This window comes from Formica exsecta, unplaced genomic scaffold (genome assembly GCF_003651465.1).
Source record: "Formica exsecta isolate Colony F162 unplaced genomic scaffold, ASM365146v1 scaffold425, whole genome shotgun sequence".
In the NCBI taxonomy this organism is placed as follows: Eukaryota; Metazoa; Arthropoda; class Insecta; order Hymenoptera; family Formicidae; genus Formica; species Formica exsecta.
In genome coordinates this window covers 984,120-1,002,084 of record NW_021851492.1, presented here as the reverse complement: position 1 = coordinate 1,002,084, position 17,965 = coordinate 984,120, and the positions used below count along the sequence as shown (strand labels likewise).

At 38.2% G+C, this 17,965-nt stretch overlaps 1 protein-coding gene across 1 annotated transcript; it reads left to right on the top strand.

Moving 5' to 3' along the window:
• Positions 1 to 3,429: 3,429 nt before the first annotated feature.
• On the top strand, positions 3,430 to 17,400 carry LOC115240386. The gene is made up of 5 exons (XM_029815512.1): positions 3,430 to 4,645; positions 5,372 to 5,538; positions 10,374 to 10,510; positions 11,506 to 11,682; positions 15,177 to 17,400. The coding sequence occupies exons 1-5, from the start codon at positions 4,556 to 4,558 to the stop codon at positions 15,332 to 15,334; spliced, it is 729 nt and encodes a 242-aa protein (XP_029671372.1). The 5' UTR covers positions 3,430 to 4,555; the 3' UTR covers positions 15,335 to 17,400.
• Positions 17,401 to 17,965: the final 565 nt, after the last annotated feature.

Here is a 17,965-nt window from a genome sequence, read left to right as displayed (position 1 = left end):
GTTCTAGAAATCCACCTTCGTTAAATCTGTTACGATATTATTCCTAAACGATATATCTCTCAAGATTATCACACGGATTTACATTTTTTATCGCATGCATATGCAAATCTTCCGCAGTTACACAGATCGTGTATATAATAAACCCGGTAAAATAAACCCTCTGCATCGTACGCTCTCTATATGAGTGCGCGACGTTATGAAGTCTATAAAAAGGATCACATCCCCGCGAAAGGCTCACACGAGACCAACGAGAAAAAAAGGATCTTTGCGATAAGCCGCGACGTGAAATTGGAATTTACGAACCTATAATTTTCTGCGAGAAAGACCAAAGGAGCCGCGTTTGTAATCCGTTTAGGGTCGGCTCGCGGTGCCGTATGCCGGCCGTTCGCCGCAGAAACTAACGATTTCTCAACGACGACAGAATCATTAAAGAGGCAGTTAAGAGTTGTCACGAACATACGAACGATTTGCGATAGGTCAGTTAATGTGTAACCGCTGTTCTTGCAGTCAAGTAAAGCCCTTCTTGAGAGTAAAAATAACGCTTAAAAATACGATTATCATTTCATGACAAAAGATTAAATAATTATGCTAAATATATTATTAATTTAATTTACTCTATCTAATTTATTTAATGTTGGAAAATAAATATATATAATATCGTATATTTTAATAATCTATTGCGTCTCCGAAGGAAAATTATCCCCGATGCATTATCCAAGATACTCGAGAGTCCTGTTCCTATACATCGATGCGAGATGATTCTTTTACGGGACCCTTCGACAAATTGAATCGTTCGGTGATCTTACCTAGGCGCCATTGTCAGGAAGTAATTTGAGAAGGCGCTATCGATCCTATACCAAGAATGGAAGCTATGTATTCTCGGCGCTCGGCTTGAAAAGCATCCATTGCGCCCGCGATTCTTAGAAAGTCTCTAATTTTTTACGAAATTTCGATCGTTCTTGGATGCACGTTACATAGCAGCTGAAGTGGCCAAGAAGCGGAAAGTTTATTCGGTCAAGCATCACGGTTGTTTTGCGACCATCACCGTCGTATCATTTGTTCAAGGATTGCTTCGTCAGTATCGGCAAAACCGTAGTCCCGCGAAACCCCTTTATAAACCACAGATGCGCGGATCATGTATCACGTAACGTCCATACGTTGGACGAAAACGTGTCCTGGATTTACTATCGAAGATCTACCGCCTCCTCGAATTTTACATAACGGGTTTGTAAGCAAATATCGGCGGAAAATTTATGATAGAGGCTATGCCGTTTGTTTCGCAAACTTTTAATTTTCAGCATTAAGTATCTTGAGACAAAGGGAAGGAGGGGTAAGTCTTAATTTAATTTCTATTAAGACAATCGATCGCTCTAGCTCACCCTACAATCTGTCACACGAAGGAACGACGGTATAAGAAAAAGGTGGCGCGAAGCTCGTAAGAGTTGATGAGCTGTAAGGGTGAATGGAAAATGCGAGACGAGGATGTCTAAGAAGAGAATCTGAGAAAGAACGAGTAGATAAAAAGTACAATTGCCTGGACAACAAAACAGTGTCACAAACAGAATCGCTTGACAAACGATTTGCCGAGCAAGTTTTCACCGATTTCGCTACTATTATGTGTTTCCGATTGAAAAAGATGATGTCGCAATACTATGCACGCAATATTCGCACTAGCGCGAACTAAATTCGATATTAGCAAAGTCCAACAATCTCGAATAATAATCGAATAATTCGGCAATCGTGCAGCTGCGAGCGACGGCGACAATTCTCACCAGTAACTGCCTGTTGTCAATTTGTATAATTGTATAATGCAGATATGGATACTGTCGCGTGCACACGCTCCATGATTCAATAATGACTTCGTGTCGTGTACCGAGAATATAACGCAACACGTAGATGCAAGGGTTTACCGCTAATAGAACTACAGTTGAATTGTTATCACTGTAGCAAAAGAGAGGCTGCATACATTGTAAAAAAAAATTAAATTACGTAAATAATAAATGTAAAAATGCACAAAAAATAATGGAAATCTCATACATTTTTATTATTTTTGGTGCAATTTTTTAAATTATTATTCATGTAATATTGTTATTTTTTTGCGCATTTAAATTTGTCTCTGCATAAAAATTATATATATATTCTTTATAAGGATAATATTAAGATTTTTCAATTTGTGCATTTCTAATAGGATTTTACCGATCCATATTTCCGACTAATATTTCGAATATAGTACTGTTCAAAATTAAATTTTCTTTTAACATCCTGAAGCCAAACAGTTGCCGTAAGAAATGATGGAAGAACTTTCCGAGAACTTCAAAGACTTTTTTACAATCATACGCGATAAAGTCACATGCAGCATACTCAGCGGTATGCGCTGCAAAAATTACGTGAATTTACTCGAGTTTTAACTTGAAAGGTTGTAACTTGACTTAAATTTTTGAGTTCTAACTTGGAAGGTAATAATGTCGCCGAAAGTTTATCGAGGCAAAATAAAAAAGTGGGTTGTGCGGTACGCGCTTTGCGCGAAAATATCGTCGACGTGCAACATTATCGAGATGCAACGACGTCAATTAAGGTATCGAAATTGTATTACACCGATATACCTTTATGGCATACGAAGTATGTAGCTACACGCTTCACGTAAAGTGGCTCGACGAAACGCAACACGATCGAATAGTATTGTACATGTTTCTTGGCTAAAAGTATGTTGCAGATCCGTAATGCATAGGATGCTTTGTGCATGTTAAAACTAGCATTATTCTTTGCATTTAATCCAGTTTTTTAAGAACGGGAAAATGAAGCTGCCCGATAGATGGCGGAACATAATCATACATAACAATCAATACATTGTTTAATAAAATTGTAATTTAACGCAAAAATATTGCCTTTGAATTTTCTTAAGAAAAAAAAAAGATCTTTTTACACGGCCAAACTAATATAAATAAAAAAATTCAATACACATTATACTTTAAGAAATGATAAAAAATATTTTCGAGTTGCCACACATGTCATTTGTAAAACCAATTTTTAAAATTAATAATCATTTTTTGAAATTATATTTTTAAAGATGGTCATATCCCTTTGATGAAAAAAACCCGCTATTAAAATGAATTCATCGATCTATGAGAAATAGTGTGTCATTAAAAATCATGCAAATTTAGAACGAAGAAATAATGTTATTAACTCTCCGATTTCCAATTTCGATTTATCCGAAAACCTAGCTTTGTAAAAAAAAAAAAAAAAGTTTTTACCGTATATTTGAAAATCACTTTTGTCCCATAATGGAACAATAATGGACTATCGCGCCTAGCTTGTGGCAGCGACTTTGTTCAAAATCCGACGAATAAGAGAAAATCACGTTGCTTTACAGTTAAAACGTTATCAAGTAAAGGGACAAATTGTCTATTTTTGCGGGGTTGCGCGAAACTCGGGAGACGGTCGCAGTAGAACGCCGTAGCGCGAGTCAGACATGCGCGCTCGGCGCAGGGCGGCGCGCGGCAGTGAAAGAGCTCGAGGGCGAAACCCACGTTTTAGTCTGTCGCGTGTGTTGCTACGGCACATATAGTATCACCTCGCCCTCGCCGCTGAGAGCTCTCGGTGCTTTGTGATTTGTAGGTGAGAGATGCCGTGAGAGGAGAGGAAGCGCACGCGAGAGTCGCGCGTGCATTCACGAGAGATCGTGCGCGAATTCCATGACATCGTCCACCTCATCGCAGGGCATCGCGAGATGATGATGAGGACGCGACGGGATGTTGTCGCGCGACGTCGTCAATCGTCACGGATCACCGCGTAAACCTAAATTCCGCTCGTAAAATTCCCCCGTTCACGTCATCACACGCGGATCTCAGTTCGACGTGCGTCCCGACACATCAGATTTAATCAGAACGTTTTCGACGAGAGATACAGTTGCAACCTGCGCGGGTAATCCGAATTGCAATTTATATATAATATTCATCTCGTTATAGAAATCTTCCGTACAGTTCGATATCGGCGATAAATCTCATCGTTGAGATCCACTCTCTCCCGAGACTAGCGATTCGATCTTACGAAAAATATCGCCGATTCGTGCAAGGTTTAACGCAAAAAAAAAAAGGTGTATACGCGATCTTATATCAACGCTATATTCGATTAGAATATGTCGCACAGGTCTTTGAAAAAGCACACGAGGGGAAAAGGTCGAGTACGCTGCGGCGACCGCACCGCTCCGATGCCCGAGAGATGACTATACTACTGCCGAGAAAACGATAAGCCTATTATCAGCCAGCTTTAAGTGACGCGAGATTGATCGCGTAAAAATAACCAGCGCGCGGCACAAAAAAAGAAAGAAAAAAAACGTTGGCGGGAATGCGCGCCAAGTACACTTTGCGACTGCGGCGGCGATTATATCGGTGCACCCATCGCACCTTTGCAGCGTAACTCGAGATTGACTTCCGGTCGACCGGTATGCGTCCCGCGTGGCCTCGCTACGCGTCGCGGATCGAAAATGCTCGCGGGTATCATCATCGTTGTGTCGAGTGATGACCATTGGCGAGCGAGTTGTCCGTAACAAGATCAGATGATGACGGATTCCCCGACACCATCGACCAGCAGACATCACGACGATAAATGCGACAAGCCCGAGAAAAGCGATAAGACGGTGTTCCTGGTAAGTGAATTGTAATCTTAACTGCAAGTCGCGGTCGCGGCGACAAACCTCCCGTGTCTTTCGCTGATGTAACTTTAACGAGCTCTCTCAACGTAATCGACTCGCAATGAATTTTTCACGCCATCGCGCCGTCGAAATCTTATTAATCTGCTGGGCAGGGAGTCACGTCGATATCGCTTTTAAAGACCCTCGCCGTTTGTTACCTTTCCGTTTCATCTTTTTACAAAAGATACGTAATAGATATTTAATGCTAAAATTTTCACGGTCAATAATTTGCCTGAACAATCAGATTTTGTTATGAATAATAGCGATTGGGGCTGGGAGTGATTAACGCGGCGTTATTTTTTAATTATCCAGTTCTATTCAATTGTAAATCACATCGGGCGAATAATAATTATTCGCGATGCAATCGATTCATAAACTATAGACGATACAGTCATTATCTCTGTCGTTTTCAATTATTTAATAATACTCTTCGAATGTCGAATTATGCGGCAAATATATTATTACACGATATACATTTGGACAAACGTAAACGAACTGAAATTGCTCAACGAGAGAGAAATATAACAATAACCGAGGGAACATATGTATAATGGAAATATATAATATACATGTATTTCGTACATCGCGAAGCACGTATTTGCCCGACGCTATTTCCGCGTATTCCCTGTTCGGACAATCGATGGATAACCGACTGCGAGTTTCGCTTTTCATGCGTTTCAGCAAATCCAGGACATAAACAGCCAGGTAGCGCAATTTCGGGATTTACTCATTAATATCGGACAACCGCGCGATTGTCCGGAACTACGAGAGAAAATACGAAGGCTACGTCGTAATTGCGTGGAGGCTTGCAAGAGCACCTCTCAGCTGGTACTGCCGCATGTGCAGAGGTGAGTTTAAATTTAGGAACAAGCCCAATTAATCAAAATCGTTTCAAAGATCGAACGATTCCGCAGAAATGAAAATCTGTGGTGTTATTCGCGAATTTTGTATGAAGATAATATCTCGTTAATACATGTATACTCGAACCTATTAATTCGATTTAATATACCAAACAAGCGATTCTAGATTCAAACGCTTAAACCATTCGTGCTCGATCAACGCGTTAATTCGTTCGGGAAATCGACTATATACATTTATTACGCGTTTAAGTCAATAAGAAAATTAACGCGCACTCGACCGTATATTCGTTTCCTTTCGCGCCATTTCTCCCCTTATACTTTTGCAAGGGTCGAGGCCTGCAATTTTTCCGGCAATAATAACGAGAACGGTCCTTTGACCTATGCAACGACCGCGCCAGAATGACGAAGAAAAGAAGCACGAATGTAAACCGTGAGATTAACGAGACCGACGTCGAAAATATAGGACAAGGTTCCGCCGTCCTAAACTCCGGATTCAAGCTAGTTTGCCACGACGAAAGAGAGGAAGGAAGAAAGAGATAGAGACAGAGAGAGAGAGAGAGAAAAAAAACTTTTCCTCGATTTCTTATCCATCGCTTCCGTCATCCCGTCGCACAATGCAGGTCACAGATAGATGCCACGGAACGACTGAACGCTCCAAGAATCATGGTCGTGAGAAAAGCGTCACGTGCCGTTTCATTCGTCCCGCACTTCTCCGTCACCTCTTCGATAACTTTCATTCCGTAAGTTTACCGGGCGCGCCACGGGGTGCCCTTTATCACCGCAGGATTTCCGTCGTCATCCAGAACTTTTGATCGACTTTGTGATCATCTTCGTCGATAAGAATTTAATAAAATGTATTTCCGCGATGCAATCTCGATCGACAGATTTAATCGTTTCGTTTATCTCTCGTACACAATCTCATCACGTATATTATTATTTTCCACAATATTCATTTTTTTTTTTTTTATGTCGACGACTTTCGTCGAATCCAGTTGCTCAATTTCGATTTTACAACGATTCGCGGAAGACATCTGCTTAGAACGTTGTCGTAATGTCCGTAACGCGAGGATTTACGTAAAGTCAAATATATGCAAGTCGTGCGGCTGTGCCTCGTCCAATCTCGCTTGATCCAGGTCGCGGTAGTGCTCGCTCGGGGAAAGTTTGCTAGCTCTCGAGAGCCGGAGCTTACGACGTCGATCAAGTATTAATGCCGGGAGTATTGTGTTTCTCTTTGTTTGTGTTTTCGTGTCGTTTGCGCGACTTGTAACTTGCATGCAGCAAGAACGAACGTGCAAAAGTTCGCGCGACGTATTCCCGGCGTCTTTATGCGTTTCACAGTCCCGCGAAAATTGAAACGTTTGCAAATTTAAAATTCCCGACTTTGCGAACGTGCTTGATACACTCTCGGAATCGAACTCGAGCGACGACTGGATAAGCACTTGACAAGATACTCTGGACATGACAAATTGCCAATAAAATACGATAATAACGAATAAACAACGCTTGAAAACGCAATAACTCTGGAGTATATTTTTCAAATTAAATAAAATAATAATATTAAAAATTATATAAAAGAGAAAAAAGTGAATTTGACACAAAGCAAAAAAGAAGAGAGTCGTTTTAAATCCAGCCGAGACAATACAATTGAGAACACATATGCAAATGTGTGTATATGTTATCTTCTTGCGGGACAATCTCTCATGAATAATTTAATCGCCATAAAGAGTTCCGAGATGCACAGATACTGTACAATTTCCGCATCTTGATATATACAGTAGTCGCAAGACTCGCGTGCAATTGTATTTGAAACTGGAAAAGCACTACCAAAAGCTAGAGAGTCTCTTTCATATAATCGCAGATTAATATATAGGCGAAGCCGGCGGTGAACGACTATTCTTTTGATCTCTGAAAAAAAGGTCGCGCGAATAAAACATCGGCGTGTATTTTGCATAATCGATGCAGTTGCATGTTTCGGGGCGCACGAAATACTCGTGACGTTTGCACGAGAACGTAAATCGGACGATGTGTACGTAATATGTGATTGAATGTGCATGTAAAGGCAATCGATTGATTGTTATACCTCGCACTTCGAAAAAACTGCACGTGAATATGTAACATCGACAAAAACAGATAAAAAAGTTTATTACATTCTAAGATTCCTCTTTTCCTCTCCCTCTCTCTCTCTCTCTTTCTCTAATCTTTAAAAATACGAAATAAAAAGAAAATCTAAGAAAAACAATAATAATAGAGACGGACATTTTAGGAATAATTAATAAACACGATTCACATACAACGATAGAGTAATTTGCGCGAACAATCGAATCTCGTTGTGTTGCCGCAGCAGGTGCTATTAACGTAATCAAACGGGAGGAAATGCGAATGCTGGTCACGTAGTAACATTATTCCGGGCTCTAACTGGAGATAAACAGCACTGTAACGAGAAGCGGAAGGGGGTTGCGATAATTATCGTTCCGTAACGGCCACACGATGATCCGGCTTAAGCGAAGTAAATAAAATGATGCGTATGCACATGTGCGGCACGCGCGATAACTGTTCGACACGGCTATCTAATTAAACGTGTTGCTCATTGAAAATACCGTTGCACGCTCGGTATCTCATATTTAAGCGCTACAATTCAATTTCGCGGTAAATAATTATTTTCGCTCTGCAGAATCCAGTATACCAGATATTTTACATAATTATCCGGCATTAAGTCTTTACATTTTTCAGACACGGGTGTACGTATATATTTATAGCTACAAGCTCAATAAATAATATTAAGATAATTGATCAACTTTCGCGTCAAGTTTTAGTCGAGGAGAAACTCGGTGTATAAATTAATGAAGAAAATAAGATTATTCTAGCGTTTATTCGCGCATCTCACACAACTTGGCAATTCTTTATTTTCGCATTTAAATAATTCGATGATTAAGCTTGTCGAAATAATTGTTCGACGATGTGAGAATATAACATGCTTATCTTAATAATGTCTTATGCTGGATCATATATTTAACAATGTATGCTTAATGTTCATATGTATACAATATCATACACTTGTTTGTTCACTCAGACAGTGAGGATGTATAAAAAAAAAAAAAAATGTTGAAGACAAAAAACACAAAGAGTCGTAAAACATTTAGGTTTTTATTAAGGTGTGCAAAGCCCCGGAAGGAATTATTCAAAGGCAACTGAATGAGGATGGGAGAGAGAAGGAAAGAAAAAAAAAAGAGAAAGCAAAGAAAAAGGTAGGGAAAAAGAATCTGTAATTGCAAGTGGCGTTTTTTTACGAAATCTGCTCCTACCCTTGACTCATCTCCCTTAACTTTTTACGAGGAACTAATCTGTGAAATCGATAACTCTCTTTCCTTCGGGTGCAAATAGTTATACGGTAGAGGGGGGGGGGGGGGGGCTATACGAAAGGGGAAGGGAAAAACTATATAAACCAGAAGAGAGTTTGTTTGCAAAGAAATTTAAATTCCGACATATTGAAATCCGAACTCTTACTACGTAGTTTATTGCCGCCACAAAATGAGAGCGAGCAAAAGTAGACTCATCTTGTGTTATATTTCCCTTTTTGCATTTCTCATTATAATATAAAACTTTATCTCCTCAATATACAATATATGGCCAAGGAGTATATATTGTAATACGGGGATAAATAATAAAGAATATAATAGCTAATGTAAAAAGAAAAAAGAAATGGCGGAGGATCATTCGTCTTATTGTTAGTAAGAAGATAAGAAGCGGCCGCGAATATGCTTATAGATTGAGGTCGGTTGCCTTCGGTCGCGCCAATCTATTTCGCGCGTTAATTGGAATCTCATTAACCGGAAGCCAATCGAAATGGTTTCTGCATAAGGAGTACGTTCAATGCTGGACCGATGCGGTAATTGACGTAAAACGAGTTAATCAGAGTACTTGATTTTCCTGTGGCCTTTTACCGGCCACCCTCTTATGCCACGGGTCGACGTTATCGGATTATGTTTTGCGGCATACTATTACTTTGCGAAGGTATTACTTTAGAAATTTAAAGCAACGCATTCATTATTTAAAAAAAAACAATTTTGCGGAAAGGTGTAATATTCGCTCGACATACATTTACCGCTCGTTTATCCCTCCGTCTAAGATAATACATCATCAGAGCTAAAAATCGCCCGCACGGGATCACCCCAATGGGAAGTCTCATTCCGTCGTCCTTGAAAATTCTTACGTATATAACGCGAGCGCGTCGTTAATGCCGTGACGTTTTTATCCACCACGGTCGCAAATATCAGCGAAAAGAAAAAGCGAGAGAAAGATATACGCGACTAGAGAGGAGGAGAAGTGTTACTCATGGTTACACGTAAACACTTGAACACGTTTGCGAAAGGTGCGCGCGTTGAGGCCAGCACTAGTACATTGCGGTGGTCCTTTCGTTTAAGCAACAGTAATTATGTTTTTAATGTAATTAATTTGGCAAACCGCGCATCGCGTACGAAGGAAATCGGATTTATGGACTTTCTATTAAAATTTCATCCCCGACGCGAAAGGAAGTCGTTAAAGCAATGCGTATCTCTCGCTGTGCAATGCGATTTATTCTCGCTAGGTAACGTGATCTCTCGTAATTTTACTATCTCTCGTTTATTTCTTCTGGTCGATTCCGGTACTACATTCTGTAAAAAAATGCTCCCCTCCATCCTTCATTATTATTCCAAATAAGATTTGGAAATGGTAATAAAATTACATTTGATTTATACGCCTCGTATGTATAAATCGTATAAATTATTTCTAATCTCAGACACATCTGAGAATCTTTTGGAAATATATTATATATTTGATTACAGCGCTATGGACGTTGGAATACCGGTGGACAGTCCAAATTTAGTGCTATTATTTTACGTGGTACAACTATTTCTACGCGAACTGCACAAGAGCAAGAATCTTATACGAATCATACCCATGGATATGTCCGGATATTATGGTAAGTCATGCACGTTATATAAATGTTTTTCTTGGTATAATATAATCATCTTGAAATTTCTCAAAGCAAATACAAGAAAATACGAACAGAAATACCAGAGCACTTTATATAACTCTTTTTATAAATTGTTACAACTTGATGACTTTAATTTCAAGAAATAAGTGAGTATTTATCGATCAAAACAAAGTTTAATTTACATCATTTGTTTGTTCTCTATGCTTTTAATTTTAACTTTAAACATGAGAAACTTGTTTCAAATGTCTTTAGAACGTATAAAGGTATAGTTGGAATCGAGTCACACGTTATCGGTTTGCGAAGCATAACATTAAATCAATTTCTGCGGCCGCTTTGAGTCAAGGACCGGATAGATTGATTTACGGCATGTCTTTCATAGGGGGATCGTGACTCTCAAAACTATCGCATACAATTGTATTGAATGCCACTACGCATTCGATAAATTCTAATTTCTAATTCATGTATCATCTCTTACAATCGGGACACAGAGATCCAAATTCAATTTGTCCCACAATAGACCGAGATAAATAATGATAACTTTTATACGAGTGTTATCGCGTGTTAAATCAAATGTTCTTGTATACCTATTTGCCAACTACAAGTAAATTACGATAATAGAAGCTATCCGTCTCTTTTAAGAAAGCAAAACTTTTACCTCGGATAATTTACAACTATTTCCTTGATATTAGCGCTACAAGTTACTCCGAGTGCTCGTTTATTTCCCCCTCGACTGCACGTGCTAGAGTTCGTACAGATTTTTTTAAATCTCGTCGGAAAAAAAATGAGAAATATGATGCACTTTTATTAAAGCCACGCTATACAGAACATCGCATGTTATCATTGTAATAAAATACCGTGATTATTATTCCCCCTGGTTCTGTTTCGCTCTAAATATTTCGCATATTCGAAGAAGGAGACGTCGAGGGAATTAAATGACATCGTCAAAATTTAACGACACAGTTTTCGTTATCGCGTTACAGAGAGCCGCGCTGGTCCCTCGTATATCGGCAATGTGGTCTCGCAGATCCTCCTATGCAAACAGATCAGGCCGGATTTCAACGAGGAGGAGCTCTGCAGCATCCGAAAGGACTCGGAAGAGATCGGTCAGCTGATATCGGAGCTACAAGAATTCATGCCTCAATCCGAAGCTGACACGGGTACAATTTCGCCGATATCTTTTTGCTCGTATCTCGAGGCCTTTGCCTAGCCAATAATAATTTTCCTCACAAATATATCAATCGCGGCTCTTACAAGGCAAATTTATCTCATATATACATACACAGACACATATACACGTAGGCAATTTACATAGCAAAAATAGAATTTATAACTATTCTTTCATCTCTCTGCTCTTTTTATTCACGCTTCCCAAAATTGGGTAAATGTCGACTTTTATTCGCACAACGACGTTGCGAGGAGTATACTAATAATAGAAAAAAATGTATAGATGAAATAAATAGATTGGAAAGACTCGATCTTGAAACGAGACACGAAATGAGATACGGAATAATGTAGTAGATCGCTATAATAATATACAAAACGGAAGAGAAATTATGGATTTTACGAGCATATCATTAATGCGTGCACGGCACAACGTAGGATCGCGTCGATAGTGGACGCGAGAGAGAACGCCCCGTCCGACCTTAGATAATATACGGGTCAAGGACGATTCATTCTGCAAAATCCGTTTGTCTGACCTGCATCCCCCGCGGTCCGTGAAGAAAGCGTGACGAGCGAAAGTGGCAAATGCCAGAGGGCAAAAATGCGAGGAGAGCGAGAAGAAGAGAGAATAGGGAGAAGGAAAAATACTGCTCGTCGGCCAACAAATCTAGACTGCCGTTCGTAAAACAATCTCGCCCGCTTGTTCGATAAATATTGCCTTCCATTGTGCTGCCGGCAGTTGACTTTAGCGCGAAACGAGAGGATGGAGGAAGGGGAGCGGGTGAGAGAGAAAGCGAAATGGATGAGACCAAGAGATGTGGTTTGAGCACAAATTAAACTACGCTCTTTCTCTTTCATAAATCAATGTGACGGGGAACAATAACGCAATGTTATATTCGAGATGATCGTAATATAATTAATGACATTCCTGTGGATCCGAAATATCCTATAAGCGCTTTAAATCTAAATGTTCTCGTAATAATGACAAATAAATGTGATATTCAACGAAAATGTGAGATACGATCGCTGAGAAGTCTCCCCTAATACATAGCAGTCAATATTTTATCTCGAACAAGAACGTAAAAATTTCGGGCAAAACGAAAAAAATAATCATTACGATCAATCGCTGCGCGCAATTTAAACGAGGAGAGCTATGACCACTGTTGTCTTTTTTTTTTTTCTAATACAAAAATTAAAGTAAATTAAATACTAGGGTGAAAAATTAAAGTGAAAAAATATCTCTCTTTTTAAAATTTGCACGTAAAATTTGTCACGTTTACGATAAAGATAGGAAGCGCGCAATCTACATTTATTATATGTGTACGAACCAGATTAAAACGAATGTGAGAGAAGGAAAAGCACATATGACATGCAATCCAGGATTTATGGAAACAATATCGCGCGATGAACGTTTTCATATCTTTCTCATCTACATTCAAGTTGCAAATTTGTCAATGGCTGAAAACAATGTTGTACATTTTTTATCGTAAAGAGGACGCGTCATATTTTTGATATAGAAAATTTTAGTTTGTTAAATATTATAATTAGAATTGTATTATTAGCCAAAAGTTTTTTGGCCAATAGTGAACATGAAAACAACTGAAGAAACAAAAGAATGAACTGCTCACCGGAAATTTTTAATAGCTGCATCATTTTTTGCCGTAATTGAATAATTTTCGAACGAATCGAAGTGTAAATAAAGCATTAAAGTATGTGCATATTTAAACCCGAATGAAATTTTGTTCGTTAAAAGTTTGTTTTCATCAAATTAGTCGATAAGAATGCTGCAATGCAGATGATTTTCTGACAAAAAAAAAAAAAATCTGGAAATATAGTTGCTTTTTTTTTATTTGGGTTGCATAATGATTTTGGTTTGATGGGATTAAATTTTAATCGATCTTGATGCGCGTCGTTGTAAGAGAGGGAGCATTATTTTGCAAACGTATTCGCGGCTAAATTAGTAATTAATAGTCGGAGGGGCTGGCACGGTGCGCGCAAGGTCGGGACTGTGCAACCCAGCTTCCGAGGCGCGGCAGGCAAGGGACAAACGTCAAATGGCGCAACGAGACCGCGCGGACACGGCTCGGTTATCGAGAGGAAAAGCAGCAGCGTTTGACACGAAACGTGATACAGGTCAAGGTCACGAGTCGGCAAGGGACAAACGTCAAATGGCGCAACGAGACCGCGCGGACACGGCTCGGTTATCGAGAGGAAAAGCAGCAGCGTTTGACACGAAACGTGATACAGGTCAAGGTCACGACGAGTTGGGCAAAATCGGGTTTTCGCTCGCGGGAGAAAATGAAGATCCCGGAAAGCGGAAAAACGAAAAAAAAAAAGGAAAAAAGACGCGGTCAACCGTCTGAGAGTATCGTGGCCCGAGAAGCATATCCGCGAGATAAAGAGTGCATTTTCCGCGAACGGAGAATCATTCGGCGAGCGATATACTTGTGAGATGGATTTGCAAATTTCGCGTACAATATTCGCGAAACAATCCCGCCGTCGCTGAGGAATGAGAATTCAACGAATAACTTCCGTTAGACAGAAACGCGATGCCAAGAAGCGGAATTGCCGCACGCCTCTTACCTGACTATTCCCACGGGTCGTTCCGTAACACAGCTACGTTGAATTAATCCGATACCAGTTAACGCAATATTCTTCGTTAAGGCCACACAATCCAATTTTTCTCTGACGCAAAACTGAGCAGGATCGTTGCATATTGTTCATCAATGGCCCGAAATTTTTCACGATTTCCCACAGTGAAGAATTTTCTCAATTATAATCTGTAATAAATTTTTATTGATTTATTAAATTTCTGTGATTATGCGTCATTTCGTTTCAACGACATACTCGAATGCATTCCGTGTATTCCGACAATCGAATTTTTGCATGACAAACGAAATTAATTTCGTAATATTTGAAAAGATAAATATAGTCGGTGAGATAACAAATAAAGAACTTATGTAACAATAAGCGGAATATGTTACACCCGCTATTTAGAATTAATACGAGCGTCGATATCCTCTCGTGAGTTACATCAAACCTCGCGAGATTATCCTTGTAGGCTTTCAATCTCACGCGGAATTTCAATATTACTGTCGCAACCGACAGGTGTTATCCGAGAAAATTCCGTCGATGGTATTGCAATTTATAGTGATCGTCACGTTGGAATTAAATCGTCCTTTCAACACAGTAGCTAAAGAAAAAAAAAAAAAGTGACCCTTTTCCCTTCATTCCTCGCATATTTCTCCAAGATTTGAAATATATTATATCTATCTTTTTTTTATAAAAAAAGGTACGGCTCTTATACAATATTGTTGTGATTCTTATTATATTATATTTTTTATGTTATAATATCCTTTTTTCTATTTAAATCTGCGAAAAATTTTAAATGTTTGAAACTTCCATACTTTTTTTAGGCAAAGGCATACAGGCCGCGATAAAATAATGACTATCTAAAGATATAAGATTCTCTCTCTCTGATTCTTCGCAGAGAAACCTGTGGCCCTTCATAGCGTTGGAAACAAAATCAATCGGAACAATGGAACACGAAGGATGCACCGATGGAGCAGCAACAGAGACCGACAATCGTCCTATTTCCGCAGCGGCTTTAGATTTTTATGCTGCGCCGCGAGCACTAATTATGTTTAACGTATAATTCGTTTTTATTGATTAAAAGATCATATATTTTCGATTATATGTGAAAATAATTACTATACACCGATACTTTTGCAATGATTCCGATTATACATCTCGTAAAATAACGTTGACGTTAACGGCACTTCGCTTCGTAAACGTATGAAAAAAAAGGTCCATTTGTAAAGTACTCATACTTCAAGTATTCTGTATATAATTATGCAATTATTTATTCCCGACAGAACTCAAAGTTGCGATTCTCTCTTATCAAAACTTTGATATATCACGTCTTTATTTTTATCGTAATTTTTGCTGGGTAAAACTTTTGATATTACGCGCGTTTATTAATCGTAATCTTTCAAAATTTTGCGATCTCTTTCTTTAATTCGTCATTGATAAACTCATCTCTTTTAGATCATGATTTATAAAAAATAGCAGATAACGATAAAATGTCAACAATAACGCCGGAAAAACACGTCGAGGCCTAATCGAGGCCTAAACCTATCCTACTTGAGAGATATCCTCGAAATAAACTTCTAACATATAGCTGGTGACAATCAAAGAGTAGGAGCTCGAGACTCCAATGCCGAAAGTTATTAGGAAGTCGCACCATAATGAACACGAGTTACGGACGGATGAGCACGAGGATAAAGAAAAGAGGGAATTTCAGCTTCACTTTTTACACTTCTCAGCAAGAATTCTAGTGGCACTTGATACTCTTCCCATTTTTTTGAACGCCCTTCTATGCTCTTCTCAGAATTCGCTGCCATACTAAATTTCCAAGTCGCGGAACAAAAGGCGCTCTAGTGCCATAGGGAGGAGGGAGGAGAAGCCCTTTATTCAAGTCCGCTAAAATCCTTTAATTAATCCTACTACTAACATTGTTCCAAATCTCATTTGAATCTCCCTAAATCATATTTCTTACGTTAAGTGCTAACGCGCCAATTCTCCCAATTTATCCCATTTAGATCTTTCAACGCTTGTGTTAATTTTAATCAAAGATTTCGACTCGAAATACTCATACTCGTAATCAAAGTTAGTTAATATTAATCAAATCCAAATCTTTAAATTCTATATGAGAAATCTAGACGCGAATATATTACATTCAAATATATAGAATCGTCAAAACAATGTGTCTATGTCAAGTCAAAGCGGTAGCGGTATATTGTGGAACAATTATGTCCTAGCATATTTACAAGTGAGTGGACCAACCTCGATCTATTTATAATGCGCGATGGGCACACACGCAATGTAGTCTTCTAGTATGCGTGTTTCGCATATATCATATAATACAGGATGTCCCAAAATCACCGAATGTTCCTCTAGTAGCAAATTCTTTGGCTAATTCGAAAACGATTTTTTTTTAGCGAAAATATCGAGATATCAATAATTTTTGAATTATAAACGATTAAAAAGAAAGGGCTTTTTACAAGCTAAAATTTGTAAAATTAAAAGATTAAAAAAACTATATTTTTTAGTTAATTTTAGTTGAAATAAAAAGAATTTTAATATTTGAGGCTTACGTGAGTTAAAGGTATATGATGGGAAAACTTGCGAAAAATGATGACCTCCTTTGATATTTTCGCTAACGAAAAATCGATTCAAAATTGGTCAGTCTGCTATTAAAAGGACATCTGATCTTCTATGCGTAGGGCATCCTACATATATATATAGATACTAGAAATTATTTACAAAGCAATACGTAGATATAGACACACACGCGCGCACATAATACACACATACACACATACATGTATACAGAATGTACGCAAAACTTGAGTGTTGTGTATACATTCATACATTTCCCGCATATGAAATATATACGACAGAATATACAATCGTTACATCGTGATTTTAACTCTAAACAGTATCGGCATTATTTGATAAAAATAAAACATCGTAGAAATCCTATTAAGATGTAATGATTATTTTTATCTCAAAAGATTGATGCGCTTTAATTTTCGTATTATAAATCCAGATGTGACATAATGCAAACTTGGAATATTTTTGTATATTCACATAAATAAAGCATTACCGTTTTGGATTAACAACCATACCTATATGATATTAGATATCACTAGCAAACATGGAGAAAAAAAAATTAATACTTTGAGAACATTACAACACACACACACACACACACGTATACAATTGTAATTTACGATCGTACGTATAATAATATAATAACGAAAAATATTTGAGATATTTTAAAATATACAAGTTATTTTGTTATATATCTTATCTCTCTCTTATCGAGCGTGTATTCTTATAAATCTTTCTTACACAAGTATCGCGCACCTTTGATTCTTTCCTACGTTAATGATTAGGTTCATAAAAAGTGATATGTGATATTTTGAGCGTTTTATGGTAACTCGATTAAGTTGTCATGTATGTAAATTAGATTAGAAAACTATACTTGTATACAATAGAGCGACTATTTTATATAAACATTGCGAAAAGGCAGCCATCGGCTGTGAATCATGCACGGAAATGATTACAATGTATATCTCGTTCTTCTCCTAAAATCTAACAATAAGTATAATGCGAGAAAGATTGTATGTTCGATTAAATTACACATATCAATTATGATATCGAGCGAATTCACCAAATCGTTTACCTGATAATCGTTAATCTTCGGATAGCAAA

Excerpts from the sequence above, each read along its gene's own strand:
- LOC115240386 (XM_029815512.1), top strand. The coding sequence starts at position 4,556 with ATGATGACGGATTCCCCGACACCATCGACCAGCAGACATCACGACGAT. Across the intron at positions 4,646-5,371 it reads GCGATAAGACGGTGTTCCTG|CAAATCCAGGACATAAACAG; the intron begins GTAAGTGAATTG and ends CATGCGTTTCAG. Across the intron at positions 5,539-10,373 it reads GTACTGCCGCATGTGCAGAG|CGCTATGGACGTTGGAATAC; the intron begins GTGAGTTTAAAT and ends ATTTGATTACAG.